At 39.3% G+C, this 15,796-nt stretch overlaps 1 protein-coding gene across 2 annotated transcripts; it reads right to left on the bottom strand.

The window, feature by feature from the left end:
- Nucleotides 1-940: 940 nt before the first annotated feature.
- Nucleotides 941-14,769, bottom strand: rassf8b (Ras association domain family member 8b). Of its 2 annotated transcripts, none has more exons than XM_081362698.1 (5): nucleotides 14,431-14,769; nucleotides 6,920-7,106; nucleotides 4,795-5,693; nucleotides 3,550-3,679; nucleotides 941-3,471 (listed from the first exon to the last, which is right to left on the bottom strand). In XM_081362698.1, exons 2-5 carry the CDS (start codon nucleotides 7,029-7,031, stop codon nucleotides 3,350-3,352), a joined length of 1,263 nt encoding a protein of 420 aa, XP_081218824.1. In that variant the 5' UTR covers nucleotides 7,032-7,106; nucleotides 14,431-14,769; the 3' UTR covers nucleotides 941-3,349. The 2 variants fall into 2 exon arrangements, with proteins under 2 accessions (XP_081218824.1, XP_081218825.1); XM_081362699.1 differs by having other exon boundaries at nucleotides 942-3,471; nucleotides 3,571-3,679; nucleotides 14,431-14,765.
- Nucleotides 14,770-15,796: the final 1,027 nt, after the last annotated feature.

Below are 15,796 nucleotides of genomic sequence, written 5' to 3'. Positions count from 1 at the left end.
TGTGGGGTTTGGTTCTCGGCGTGCAGTGCTCCTTTTCTCTGTAGAGCTTTCCACCTCTGCACTGAAGAAGCCTGCAGTCATTGGATTTGAGTGAACTCCATCTAACAGGGCAAAATAACTACACCATGACAATCTTTGCATTCACAGTGTCTGCAGCTTAGACTTCTGTTGGGAAGAAGCCAACAGGGAAATCAAGGTGTTTGAACTTAGTCAGGTCTTTAACCAGCTGGACCCCCTCATTAAGCTGAGACTGGGATTGTTCTGATATTTTTAGGACCAGCTTTGTGGACACTTTTTGTAACTGTTGCCAGGCTGAATTTCTACATGGTAAACGTTAAAAAAATTATGTTCCTCAGATTCTTAAAGTCACAATGTATTAGAAGTAGCAGCATATCGTTTCTTCCGTATTGTGACGTACATCTGAGTGAAACAGATTATTGGAAAAGAAAAAAAATGTACAGCTGGGACTTACTTCTATCCATTGGTTAATGAGTGGATGAAGACAGCATACGTTGAGTGATATTTTAATAAATTACCAGGTCAAAAGAAAACTTTTCTCTTGTGATGTATGCCGGATATCTACAATCATTTAGTGTGCTCAAGCCCTGCCCCTTGCTTTCATATTTGCCTCCATCCAATAAACAACCAATGGACAGAACCCCCAACAAAGTCCCCACCCATTTTTTTTTTCTTTTTAATAATCCACTTCACTCAGATATACAATAGGGAAGAAAGGATCTGTCGCTACTTCCGTTACATTGCGGCTATGAAAATTGGTTGCCTGGGACAATGGTCAGTTTTGTGGTTATTATACAAAAATATCTGACTACAGATTACCGTGATTGACCTGCTGTGTAAAAATTTCGCTAATCGCACACATACAAATACCACAAGTTCTAGGTTGTTGACTGCAACCAGAAAAGGACACAATAAACAGCGATGCTCTATTCTAAATTTATTTAGCATTTTACAATGTTACTGCACCTTTTCCACTGATGGCATAAATGGTTTATGCTGCTTGATAAACATGTCACCATAAATCATTTCAATGTGTGTTCCAGGCATTTGACACTTCTCAAGAATGAAGTAGTTTAATTAATATAATTTGTTCAAAATAGAGCTGAATAGAAGTTTGTTGCCCAAAGGGATTTTGGTATTGCATTAAAGGTCAAAACTTGTGATCCAGAGATATCAATCCATGATGCCATTTGATCTAAACTATCAGCTGAGCTGAATGTTGTTTTAGTCACACCTGTGTGTATAGCAGCAGGTGACAGAATACACACTGTTAATTTCTAATGCACACACATCAGTCCCAAACCTCAAGCCTGTTACAATTGCACAGATATTTATACGGGCATTTAGCACAGTCCATGTTACACCTTAATACAACCCGTTGAGTATTATACCTGTATTAAGTGCCATAGGTGGATCCTCAGGCCTCTCACACAAGCTTAAAACTGAACGTCAGTGCATGCAGCCTAACAATGCTAAAAATAAAAACATTGTTTATTTTAGCTGTTAAGAGAGTGTTGTGCAATTTTTTTTTCATCCATGTTAAAAATAGTCATCTTTGCTACTTATTGATATGTTGCTATATGTTATTTACACTTTTTTTAAGAAAGGCATGCGTCTCAAACATTCCCCTCGTCACACAGAGATGACTTAGTTCTTAAAGTCATGCAGCATTCAGACAACCGAATGCTCTTTTGTAGATCATCTGAGCACCAGTTCTGTGTGAAATCAACACACAACTACTCCAAAAATAAAATATCCAAATGTAGAAGCAGATGGATTTTGTTTTGAACGTATAGATACCTTAACATGATGTGCAAGGCTTTAAACCAAACCTGCCTTTTTTACGAAGAGATACAACGATTTAGTCATCCATGAAGATCATGTTAAAATGTTAACTTTTGCCAAAAGTGTTTTTTTTTTTGGAAGAAACAAAAATACAAATAAAATCAGTTCAGTTAGTTTACAAAAATATCCAAACAAATCCAGGAGCAACTGCAGCAAATCTAAATGAGCAATTCCTTATCCACACTATCGAGCTCTTTGCTTATGTCCACAATAAATGTAAAAATAAATGTAGTCATTCTGCATCTCTGTGAATGTGTGTTTAAGGGTAGCAGGTGCTACTACAGTTAAAGCATTCACAAAAAAAAAATGTCATCAAAAAAAATATTTTGGAGCTGCATCCCTTTGCTCAATTACAAATCTCTACATTCATGACTTCCAGAACACTTTGGTTTAATCTGAAATAAAATATAGTTCTGAAACTAGTAAAACACAGTTTAGTTTAAAATATATGCAACTAGTGTGATCTTTGCTAGTATGTGGATAGCAATTTAGTGAGATCAGCTAAATAAAAAAATAACTTGCAGAAATAAACAAAATAAAATGCATTCATTGGCCAAAAAGGTTCACTGGCAGAAGACAATGATCTAGACCAGTCATTAGAATGACTTGTGCGTAACTACATTGTTCTGTACTTGCATTATTTAAAAGGCTACTTTTTTAAACTAAGCAGTTCAGCACAAAATCAGGTTTCTTCATTTTAAAAGGTAACAAAGTTCACCTGTCACAAGCTGCTTTCATGCAAAAACACCTCTCTTCCTCACTTTCACACTATTTTAAAATATCGCATGCACCTGTTTTCCTGATTAGTGCGATCAAACGCAGAAAATTATTCTTCAGCTTGTAAGATTTCGGTAAAATTCCACAGCAGATGTTCTGGCCAATAAAGTGCAAACTAAGGCAAAACCCCACCCCTTTCTATGAGCTTTCATCACGACTATGAGCCATAAAACATAAACTGCATAATTTATCATCCTCAACGATCTCTTTGCATCTCCCTAAAATTCCGTCTGCTTGCATATCACATTGAGTGTGAGGTTTACCTGGAGATTCAGAAACATTCTAGAAATGAAAGACATCATGATGCTGCATTTTCTAACTTGTACCAAAAGGTCAATGGATTGAACTTAGGCTGAGGCAGCATGTATTCTGTCTCTTTTTCTGTACGAGTTTAGTAGTTGCCTTGTTCAATACATGTTCAAAGCCTTACTGTGTTTTGGATCCAGTGAAAGTGAGCATACATTCAGCTGGAGTTGTCTTTATAGGATTTGGAGAAAGCACTGATTGGGTTGGATTAGTCAAACAGCCATCAAGAGGAAGGAATCTTCACCGTGAACAAGCTCACTGCATATTTTCTGTAGAGTGAACAACAGACACCTCTATATTTCCAAGGAGTGTGATCTCGCCGAAGACTCTGAATCATGGTCTCGGAGTGATGTGGAGTCATTTGGGAAATTGACTGCATTTAGATGTTGATGCCGGTGCAAAATCAGACATAGATGCCTTCAGGGTTAAAGGTTGTGTTCAGGGGGCTCTGCAGAACTCGTAGGTCAGCGGGAAGTTGTCGGGCTGATCCAAGCCGCTTCAGAGATCCAGACTGATTTTCTGACTCTACAGAGACAAAACAAAGAGAGGTTACATTTGATTTACATAAATCAAGAAAAGAACAGAGTATTTATGTGTTTGTACCTGTGTTAGCTTCCTCCTCACCAGGGTCTGCTGGTAGAACTGTTACTTTGGTGCCAGTCTGTTGAATAAACTGTTGAAGGTTTACCTGCCTTAGCTCCTTAGTTAACTGTTCCAGCTCCTGCTCTCTCTCCTAAATCAAACAATTAAAAGTTAAGGAATCTAACATCTAAAATAGACAATCAAATCAAATGTTTTCTCTTATACCGTACCATGTTCACACTTTTAAAAAAAAGAGGGAGGCCAAAAGAGTGTGCTCCAAAAGACATCCATCTCATTTGTTAACAAGATAGTCTAGAGAGAATTTAGTGCTCTAAATACAAGTGTATCTGTGTTATGTAACATTACATTTGGATGCAAACCGTACTGGAACATATTCTACTCCTTCACTTCATCTGTAAGCTCTGGCAAAGATCTTTTACATAACATCTGTGACCACTGCCCTCCACCCCCACCCGGGTCCCTAACATTCTGCAAAGCCGATTAGTCGCATTGTTGGAACTTAAGGCCAAAGAGTCTAAAACAAAGCAGCTGTAGCTCACTGCTTCTACTGCATGAAACAAAGTACTGGTCATGACTGTTTTGCTATTCATTAGTATTTTGCCTCAGAGGAAGTTGTCACATTTGGTACGAGTACTTTGGATTAACTACCAAAACTTTATACGCACAGAACGGCACTTGAGATCATCTGCCACTGATGCACTGCAAGAAATGCAAAGACTGCGAACTGCTCACCAAGGAGACAAGCAGCTATGATAAAGGTGTCCTATCCTGCTCCTGGAGGGCCAATGACCTGCAGAGTTTAGCTCCAACCTACCCCAACACACTTGCCTGAAAGTTTCTAGTGATCCTGAAGACCTTGATTAACTGGTTAGGATTTGAGCTAAACTCTTCAGGATAGTGGTCCTCCAGGAGTAGGTCTGGGCACCCCTGAGATATGACCATCTTTAAGAGAGAAATCCATAATTTCATCTTTGCATGCTCCCCAATTCATTAAAAGCAATTCACTTCTGCGATTTAGGAAAAATGTATTTCATACCAACTGCGAACCATACCTGCATACATTGTATTTGGTTTTCTGTTGTGGACCTGAGTTTGGACACTTTCACACCAACCAAATTAACCTTGCTGATGACAAATGGACACCCCAAAAAGCTCTAGTATGAGGGCAACCTCAGTCAAAACCTTGGTCAGAAAGTCAGCAATGTTAGTGTAAGTGAATTGTTATATTCCTTTAGGTGATCTCACCTGTAGCCTAATGTTTGACTGCCCAAGCGAGAGCTCCACAGCTCTGCAGTTGCTCTCCAGTCTTGCAGCCTGCTGCACCTGCATGTCCAGCTCGGCACGGGCCTTGTCCAGTCGCGACTGTACCTCCATTTCGTCTGCTATTCGCGTTTCCATCAGCTCTTGTTGTAGGCGCTCTGCCTCCAGCCCTGCCTCCATGCACTGAATGCGAGCCAGGTACTCTCCCAGCTGCTCCTCGCACTCTTGTACACGGCTACGCAGTTCCTGCAGCTGCGCACGCAGTTGCCTCTCGTTGTCCTGCTCAATCTGCAGCTCATTCTCCCAGAATTCATGCTCCTTCATCTCCGCCTCATTCCTGCGGACCTGCTGTTCTAGTTCAACCAGCTCCTCTTCTTCTTCCTCCGTCAATTGCTGCTGCAACTCAGTCTCACAGCGTTGCAGTTTCTGCTCTAGGACGCGCAGTTTATCTTTCTGCAACTGCACCAGAAGGGAAAGCTCCTGCGTAGGTGCCGGTGTGCTGCTGCGGATTGTGTTCACCGTTCTTTGCTTGGTCTCACCCTCACGACTCTTCCCGAAGATGTCACGCAACCCCTTGGCACCACCTGTGAAAGTGAGGGACTTGCGTTTTGGTTCACGGCGTTTGAGGGAACGATCGTTGGCTGTGGGCCGGAGCTTTGCCATGGGAGGGAGACTTTGGCGATATAGGCTGCGCTCAGGGGCTCTCGCAGAGGTGTCCGAGGTGGGGCGCTCGCTCAGAGAAGGGCCTGTACGTTGAAGCACCAACTGGACATCACTAGCGTACTGACCCCACTTATTTAGAGAAACCACAGGATTCTCATGGGGTGCCAGGTGCCTCTCTGTCTCACGCCATTTTTCAATCAGCGTATAGCGACCAGTCCGCCCTGCAATACAAAACTTTTACATTATCAATGATTTTTAGAATACTTATTAAAACATCTGTCATTTGCTCTGTACTGCCAACTGTAACTATTTTCAGTTCAAGATGAAGTGCATAATTTCTGCACCAGTAGCATCACCACTATGAATTGCAAAAATAATGATTGTATTCAAACAAGTTTCCCAAATTTCCACTATTAGCCATTTGTTGAGCCTGTGTTGCAGGGCTAGGCTTAATGAGGATGTTCAAACAAACTCAGCATTGTTAGTTAGCAGAGCCACAGCCTTTACACTCTGGGGAAATCAGCCTATGAATGGCTTACATATAGTTGTATATCAAGCTGGGAAAGAAGAAGGTATTTTAACATACAAAAAACTGCACACTTTAACTTTCATCAAACTGTGTATGGCTAAACAGAGAAGCTCTAAAGCTCTAAAAACATGGTGACACAAAGATGTAACTTCCAAAGGAAATTCATCCGACATTCACTAAAGACCAGGCATCACAGTGGAACAGAGATTGCACTTATTCATGAAATAATGGAATAAGACACAGTCTCCATTTTTTCCAGTTTAGGGTGATAGGGTCGAGCTCTGAGACTAGAAGGGACAATACTGCATTTCACTCCTTCAATCTATGATCTCAATGAGGGCTTGTTGTCAAGGAGACAACCATAGTGTGTGTTATGTTGTGTCCTGAGGAAAGGAGGAACAAAAGGAGCATGGAAGGGAACATACAAAACATGGAAAAGAAGTTGTGATGATCTGGTATGTGACGCCCCCGTATCTAGACGATGGGTGATTCCATGAGTGGTTTCACCTGGATGCCCTATCTTTCTGCCCTTCAAAAGGAGCCCTTTTGTTTGTTTACATTGCTGGTCTCTTCTGTTGCGACATTTGGAGCCACACCACACCACACTACACTACACTACACTACACTACATTACATTACAATAAATTACATTTCATGCCATTTCATGCCTACATCGTACTTTACATTACCTGACTGATGTCATATTTGCACTCATTTGTTTTAGTTTCTGTTCCTTTCTGTTAATAAACCTTGCGTTAAATCTAACGACAGAGTGTGTCCCTTCCTTTGTTGCGGCCTTCCGGAGCCACAGGTCGTAACAAATGGGGGCTCGTCTCTTTGGGTATTTGTTCGTTCTTTTAAAAATGGTGCCATTGTGGTACATTTACAAGTTATTCACAATCAGATTTAGTGTCTCACCTATTGCTTGGGCCAAAGCGATCACAACCTCTTGACATGTGGTGACCTCGGTGACACCACAGACGATGCGCTGCACTCCATCCACCCACACCTTCAGCTCCATGCCTCTCATCTGGATGATGTCATTCCTCACTTCTGTAGACACCCGTTACAAGCTCTCTGGTCTGCATGCTGCACTTATCACTGCCTGTGAGACGAAATAAATGTTTGTGGTAATTCCACTTATTTAAGAATTTATTCAACTATAAATACTCCCACTCTGTCATTGGAACCATCTTCAATAACAGTGACATTTGGTTCTTTAATATACCGTGTCAAGCTCTCATCTGTAATTATCCTTAAATCAAGCTTGCACATCAATTTTCTCTTACTATATTGTGGTTTGGCCTTTTTTGGATAGCATCCTGTTGTTTTCTTAAGGATTGTTACACTAGAGAGGTCTACACTGTAAGAGCCAGTTACGGTGTGTGGCTAATTGATGGACATGTCGTTTTTATTTTTGATTCACTGCAATGCTACTCCAATTTATTTTGCCCGTCTGACTTCAGTAAATTTAATTTTCATTGATTACTGATAAGAGTAAAGAGATCATTTGTATCAATTTAATTATACACATCAATATTGTTCACAGTTAAAATTGATAGTTAAAAAAAACAACAAAAAAAAAACTTTCAACTGTCCCCAATGTAGAACACTCATAACTAGGTAATTTGAGTTTAAGACTACTGCATTAAAAGATAAATTAAAACAAAGCATATTTTAACACAAACACCATATATAATATAGAGTATGCTTAAACCTTCCTGATTCAGATTTGTTCCTTTTTCTTTTTGTTTACTGCAAATCATTGGTAAGGAAAGCATACTCTAAACTGATGCATTTCCTCTTCTGTGGCAGTAGCACTGAGTGATGAGAGTGATTTATTTAGCTGTGAACCGCTCAAGCTGAAGAACTGGTCCAAACAGGCCTGTGTGAACACTATAGATGGTGCCTACTCCCATGAGACACACTCATAAAGGATAAGTGAGATGAGCTGTATACCCTTGACAGGTAATACGTCTTTCAGTGTGTGTGTTGCGAAGAGAGAAAGTCCTCTGTTTGTCTCTCATTCTGTCTGTCTCTGAGAGTGTTTGGTCTGCTGAAATCTGAAGTGGTCTCTGCTGAAGTGCAGTGGGCAAAATCTTGATATGCCATCTCACACCCAGCTGATATCTATGATGGATACCCATGCCTGCATAGTGTGATCAGTATGTCATCACTACAGAAATACAGTTGCAGCAAACCCTAACCCCAAGTATTAAATTCCGGCATGTAAATAGTCCCTATTTTTTTATTAAATGGAGGCAGATCTGAACGTGGGCTTGCAGTCGATTGTAAGTTTCAGAGAATTGAATGATTAGTGAAGTCCTGCATACGTCACCACAGAGAAGTCTGTCGTTTCACTGAAAGATCAAGTTATGACAATTCCCCCTTCGCCTGGAGTTTGATTGACAGGCGATCTGACCAATCATAATGCAGAATCTGCCATTTTGTCCCACAAACAAACCAGACAGAAGAGTTAGTAGATAAATGTCTGTGGGCATGAATATTGCGGAGTATTGACGTCTTTCCTCGGTTGAAACAACATACCTTCTAATGTTCATTCATGTTTATTTTGTGCTATAGCTAGTAGGAAGAGATGACTGGTTCATGTGCTTCAGCGATCTGTAACGACACATTAAAGAGCCACAAAATGGTATTTATTGTTTGCATTTAAATTTGATTAAACATTACCTGCTCAAAAAATTAAGGATATGCATAGATGAATCGTTCACAATAAGATGAATAGCTGAATTTAAAAAGTAGCAACAACAACAACAAAATAAATCCAAATTCAATGAGGGATTCAAGGAATAATATCATAGAGACTTAGAGGGTAGGGCTCTTTTGACTTGGCTCAGTAAGCAACCACCTATAGCAACCACAAGGAACACCCTAGCAACCACCCTAAAATGCACTTAAAAGAACTTAAAACTTCTTAGCAACCACCCACAACATCTTAGCTTTTGCATGGGCAAGCACTACTCACATCTAGTCTCATCTAGTTTTAATTCTGTTCTGGTGTGCGTTTTGATACTCTGACATAATATCTTAATCAGTCTCTCATGGGTAGGGACATCGGGCCAAGAAGGTACATAACGTAATCATTCACTTCTGCTTCAGAAATCTCTCATGAGCTTGTTAATACAAAGTTCAGTCCCACCAGTTTATCAAAGCTGCATACAGTTATGTGGTGTTGTTTCCATGCATGTTTTAACCACTGTGTTAAAGCCCTACCCCCAACAGTATTATGTGTCAGCTGCCGAAATTGTGTTTAACTGTATAGACATGAGTGATACAGGCATCTGCGCCAGACTAGCTTCGGCTTCATGACCTGGGGCTAAATTTAACAAACTCAAGGATTTGGTGGGGCCTTCACTGTAAGGTGCAGCCAAGACAGCCGCTAAAGGAGACGTAATGCATCTAAACTCACATTCCAGTCGACTCGCATGTCTGACGTCCATAAACACAGATCAGTACAGCACATATGGCTAGATCCAACAGTAACCCATTGGGTGTAACGGTCCCAGCATGCTGCATTCTCGCATGCTCTGTCAGGTCAATGTTGTTCATCCATTCTCGCTTTACTAATTCTGTTGAACATACAGTAAGTCAAATGTTTACAAAACTAGTCAGGGTAGCGGTTAAGCGGTCACAAATGAAAACAAAGCTGTGAGGGCTGGCAGTACAGTCCTTTTAATATGCTTTTCTGTTGTATAATTTGGTGTCAGTCCTTTAATCAGCAAAACATTCAAAATGTTTTTTTTCTAAAAGATGTCATTGGAGATGAAAGCTTGTTCCGCTCTCTAGTATTTCAGTTGCTGTGATTCTTGGAGTTTTATAGACAGCACATGAACACCTTCTCAGGGCCGGTGTGTTTTCTAACAAGGGTCCAGGCAAACACAAAGGTCTGCTGGAGAGACGCCCACCCCTGCAGGCCTCACAGCATGACTGGACACAAACAATCCATCTCCATGGTGATGCTTTTGCAGTTTTGTGAATCTCTCACATGGCCGGCTGTGACCGGCCTGGGAACTAACAAACAGCAGCAATTAAGGAACAATCTCTTTATTTTAACTTTTGTCCCGTGTCCCACTGTATAACTTTGTCCTGTCAGGGGTTCACAGCTGAACAACGCACTAATGAGTCACGAACTGACACTGAATTTAAACCATTGAAAATAAAATTGTTTGTCAGTACAGCCTATGTTAAGGATTAGAAGAAACCTTGAGTAAGATTCATTAACTCAAAGTAACTTTAGTCTGAGGTGAATACATACAAGTGGCTCTTTCACAAACAATGTGGGGGAAGGGGTGTTGGACATGTATATACCTCGCATGCCATTCAACACAAAGTTTAATTAGTGATATTTAAACAAAATTAAAATTCTGCTTTTAGGCAAGAGAGTTCAATCTTGTTTCAACTCTCCTTTGTCATTCATTGGTAAAAAATATGAGAACTATCTCATAGCAGGAAAACTCTGAGAGATTGAGAGATTTTCAAATGTTTTGAGAGTCACTGAACTTTGCCATTGCATGGGCAATTGACAAACAATATGTCAAAATTAGATTTTTATATTTCTGAATGCTTGCCTATAAATAAATAAAACCCTGTTGACCCTGTTTGGGTCAAAACTCATGTTTGGATCAAATATGGACAAACCCAACCATTGGGTTTAAACATTTAATTTTAAAATTTAAACCAATGGTTGTGTTTGTCCATATTTGACCCAAACATGGGTTGAAACAACCCAGCATTTTTTAGCGCACCATAATGCCAGGGTGTTGTAGTTGTCAATGCACTACTATATGGTTGCGAAGGCATTTGGAGTGGTTTTTCATGTGTTTTTATGCAGTTTCTAGAGTGTTCCCTTTTAGTCCACCTTTAAGTCTGTATGATGTTCTGACCCCTAGGTATGACTGAAGTCCTTCCCAAATGCAAATCTGTGATAATTTATCTTTAAATCTTACACCAGTCTGATCACTAGCACACATCTCCTCAACACAATCTGAGGTGTTACTTGTAGCACAAATTTTTAGGACAAATGCTGATGTTTAATACCAAGATCAAATTATAATTCAGTTTTGATGTAAATACTACCCTATGCATACAGCCAAAAGCCTAACCTTTGCAGTATACTCCATTTGATAGCATGCATGAACGCCAGCGCTCGACACGTGCACACTAGAAGATTTCATCCATCGCTATTTCTCTTTAGAAGTGGCATATAAAAATGACACATAAAATGTCTTTGTTTAAACTTGCGGGTGTCTATTGTTGTTGTCGTCTAGTTTGTTGCTGCCCAATCTCATCTGTTTTCTTTTTTTTGACTGTGAAACAACAGCCGTGGCAGTGTTGCCACTTTTCGGACAAACGAGTGCAAGAAATAAAGGCTGCCAAAATATGCGCGTATCAGCGGCTAATAGCATACAATACTTGCTTACTATGCTGTTGATTTGCATCACATGCACTGCATACCCTATAGCTTACGCTAAAAAGCCAAAGTATACTTTTGACTTTAAGGTTAAGGGTTTGGAAAAACAACTAACTCTCTAATAACGACAGCGATGCATTAGCAAGCCCCACTAATTAGTAGTAAAAATAAATACTGGTAAATGAATGCAAAGTGCCATTAACAAAACAAAGAAACCAGAGAACAAAAGGCGATTTTCTGTTTCTCTGTCATTGTTTTTCTCTTGCACAACAGATAAATCCCTTCATTTCCTTGAGTTGGTCAGTATGGGTTCAGAAGAGGGAAGTGAACTGTCTGTGACCTGTGACACACTCGTATTAGAAACCAGGGATATTTTAATTACCAAGAGTTCCTGAGACCAGAACAAACATTTTTGCCACACATATTTAACAAAAAACATGTATAACTTCAAAAGGATGCTCCAATTTTGTGGAAATCTGTGGGTGCAGGTCTTCCTAACTCATCGAAAGAGTAGAACAGTCTTCTGCAGCCTACTCAAGATCCTTATCTGCATCGCCATGCATTTATTCATGATATTACATGTACATCTCTCAGCACAGTTCCATCTCACTACCTCTGTAATGTTACTCCGCCTTCTGCTTTCCTCAGCTTTCCTTCGCTTCTTCTCTCTTCCTCTGGTAGGATGTGCGCTGGAGTTATTTAGCACTCTCGTGTACAACAATCCACGATCAGCAGATCTGATCAGTGGGTGTTTAATGAGCCAGCTGTTGTCATACAAGACTGTGTATAATAAGAGGGAGAGGGATGTGTAATTGGTTGTGAGTGAGTCAGTTCTATGAATGAGGCATGTGTAAACAGATCTACGAGTGAGTGAGGCAGAGGAAGGTGGTGTCCGGAAGCTGAAAAATGCACATACAAATCCAATGTTTGCATAATATCCTGTGTCTACTAAGATGACTCCATCTGGTCTATTTTTGATGGGTCTTGCGCTGCCTGCTGCATCTGAAGGAGTGGTACATTAGTTCATACCAAAAAAAAAGTCAACTTATTATTAAAATGATTAAAACATAGACATTAAATATTCACGTGGTTATCTATAAAGCTCATTTGAATTTGTTAAAGATCATCAGACGTGACATTATGGTGCATTGGGATTGTGGTCCCTTTTTCCCTAACAGACAACTGTTTTAATAGGAAGGCATCCACAATTGGTTTCGCACAAGTTTGGCAGGTGAATTTATCATACTTTTAGTAAATTTTAACAAGAGTGGACATGTAGAAAACTTGAACAGAAATTCAAACCTGCTGAAAAGTGCATTACCTTAATCACAAAGGCAACAGTTTGGCCTCTACTGCATATTCTTGTGCAAGTTCTGATAGTCGGTTTATGTAATCAAGCCACCTTAAAGTCCGCGTGAACCGGAAGTTGCAAACGACTTTTCTCCAGTGTTGTGACGTATTTCCCAGTGAAACGGAATATTGAACAGAGGACAGGGTTTTACTTTAGCGCTCCTCCTCTCCATCTCTGCTCATAACAGACTAACGGTTTGAGGGGAGTGGTTAAGCGTTGCCCAACCCAAGCCGTCAAACCTACATCATCAGAGAAGGAACGCCATTCCAGACTGGAAGTAACTTTTCAGACTTTGATTAAAGAATACGACGGCAAACAATTTTTTTCTGTGTATTAACTTGCACGGATTAATTTTCCACCACAAGACTAGTAATATGCGCTAACAAAGTAAATAGGGTCAATTTTGATTTCAGTTGGACTTTAACAAAAACACTCCAATCTATTAATAAGAGTGCATATAACTTTACAGTTTGTATGACAGTGTGTATATAACTTTGAAGGTGTTGGATCCTTAGTTGTTTGAGATCATAGTTTGATCACATTCATAACTTCAAGTAATAAATCATTAAGCAACATCACATAGGCCTAATGCTTAAAGAGAAAGTACAGCCTAACTAAAAATGAAAATTCTGTCATCATTTACTATATTTTTTTAACATAATGTGTGCGGCCATTTTAAAGTCAGACGCTTCTAGTTGTTTTAGCTGTACAAAAACTGTCTGGTAAGCTTCTTAACGTGGCAAACTATTTGTATTTTATTTTAACGTGTTATCATAATCATAAACACAATGCTTTGTTGCATAAATAGCTGTACTGTTTACTGCACTTCGTTATTCTTTCAGTTGTTTACATATAGCGGAATCACAAGTCTTTCACATAAAATAGCTTTCTTTGCTACTTAAAATAAAATGGATGATGATTAATAAATGATGACAGAATTTTAATTTATGGGTAAACTCAATTGAACAGATCACACATTTTAATAATTAGAAATGTCGTTAAACTTGAATTAAAATATTTAACACCATCATAATTACTGAATTTGATCAACATTACCAGTGAGGCTGTGGCTAGTTGCAATTTTACCCCAGTGAAAAGAAAATTCTGTATAGGCACATATAAATAATACACTAGGCTATATATGGGGTAAGATAATGGACACTACCATTAAACAGCTTCAAAATATTTTGATTCAAAACCTATAGAGATGATCAGAGATAGTAATTGTGACAGCTCTCACCCTCTTTACAATGTCTAATAATGATGAATCATTAATGAAAGTTAATATAAAGCCACGACTGAAGAGTCAGTGTTTATGGGATGCAGTGATGTGTGTTTTGTAAGTTTAGGAGGGGCTGCAGGCCTGCTGCTGATCTGATGGAAAACACTCACCATCATACTGTCATTTAACTCGTTAAAACGCATATGTAGATCTGAGGCTGGTGATAAAAGACCTGACATTGACTGCACACAGTCTCGTGTCATGCGTCTGTTCTCCTGGGCGTTCATGTAGCTAACGCGTCCCGTCACAACTATTTAAAGGACCCCCATGAAAACACATTCAATACATGTCGCCCCTCTCTCGGGCTTCCCCGACAGTCCAAAACACGACGGTGCGGAGACGTTTATATAAAATCATTTGCGTACCTGCGTGTGTCTGCAGTCCCGGGCAGCCAAAATCCACAGTCCAAGTCCGCTTCGCTTCCCCAAAGCAGAACCGAGATTTAATCAGATTATCTAGTTTTTCCCTTAATGTATCGTAAACACTCTCTTCATTTGATGTCAGTATATGCGGTCCGGTTCAGGTCCGTTCGGACGGTCCGCTCGCTGAAGTTCATACAGTGTGGCCCGTTACATCAGCAGCAGCAGCAGCAGATCTGCTCTCTCTCTCTCACGCGAGTAAATAAAGTGAGCGCGAGCGAGCGAGCGGGACACCGCAAGGCATCATGGAGCGAGCGCTTTAAAGCTGCACAGCCCGCACTGAACAAGTGTGCTCGTTCACACTCACACACTAGCTACTGCACATTAAGGGGTTATTTGGCGAAGTCTGTAGATTCAGTCTGTAGAATTGTTAACGCTTTCACATCTGTCATTAAGTCAAAATTGATATACTATATTAATAAGTGCATTTAACATTATATGAATGAATCACTTCCACTTGTACATGTTTGATGTGCATTAATTACCCGTTAAGCAGTATATAATGTTTATTTAGTTTAATAGCCTACTTTTATTATTTTAATGATGCAATTAAATTAATAAATGTGTTTGTAGATAATATCTAAATAACCTGTCCCTTGACTTTTAAAACATGAAAAAGATTAAGAAACTAATAATATTTAAATTCTCATGCTATTTCTATTTCATAATTACAATTCCTTCTGACTGTACAGCAGTGATACAATCTTGATGGCATTGTTAAGTCGTTCATGTCAGCAATTTAGATAAAATATTTATAATTTTAATTTCAAATCATTAAAACGTTGTGTGTGTGGGGGCATATATATTTATATATGTATGCAAAAGCCTCTAAGTGCCACCATCTGAAATTTTCTTCTAGAATGATCATTTTTATCAAGCTTGTATATTTATGTTCAGTTATTTCACTTAAAAGGCAATGAAAATTACCTATTAATTGTCATTAAAGTGAAATTACTGAACCTAAATATACAAGCTTTATAAAAATGATAATTTTAGAAGAAAATTTCAGATGGCACTGAACTCTTCCTATATATAGACACACACATACATGCTATAATACAAATATCTAAAAATGATAAAACATAATACAAATGTAATTGATTATATAAATTTAAATTTATGGTCAGTTTCTGCTGCTTATATTTATTGTGTTGGCATTTAACAATCATAATGCCTGTTTTTAATTGATGAGGTTTAATGAGGCTCCCTTGTGATTGCAGAAATGTATTGCATTTAATTTGCCCCCTTATGATTACCTCGGTCTCCCCTACTATAAATTACCAGAATGGTGCCATATGACATGTTAAATAAC

This window comes from Scardinius erythrophthalmus (genome assembly GCF_964197995.2).
Source record: "Scardinius erythrophthalmus genome assembly, chromosome: 4".
In the NCBI taxonomy this organism is placed as follows: domain Eukaryota; kingdom Metazoa; phylum Chordata; class Actinopteri; order Cypriniformes; family Leuciscidae; genus Scardinius; species Scardinius erythrophthalmus.
Note: the sequence above shows the minus strand (reverse complement) of the source record. Positions and strands in the feature narration are given on the sequence as shown.

Coding starts and splice junctions, on each gene's coding strand:
- rassf8b (XM_081362698.1), bottom strand. CDS start 7,031: ATGAGAGGCATGGAGCTGAAGGTGTGGGTGGATGGAGTGCAGCGCATC. Junction 3,680..4,794: donor AGTCAAACATTAGGCTACAG/GTGAGATCACCT, acceptor TGTTTGATTTAG/GAGAGAGAGCAGGAGCTGGA. Junction 3,472..3,549: donor TGAGGAGGAAGCTAACACAG/GTACAAACACAT, acceptor TTGTCTCTGTAG/AGTCAGAAAATCAGTCTGGA.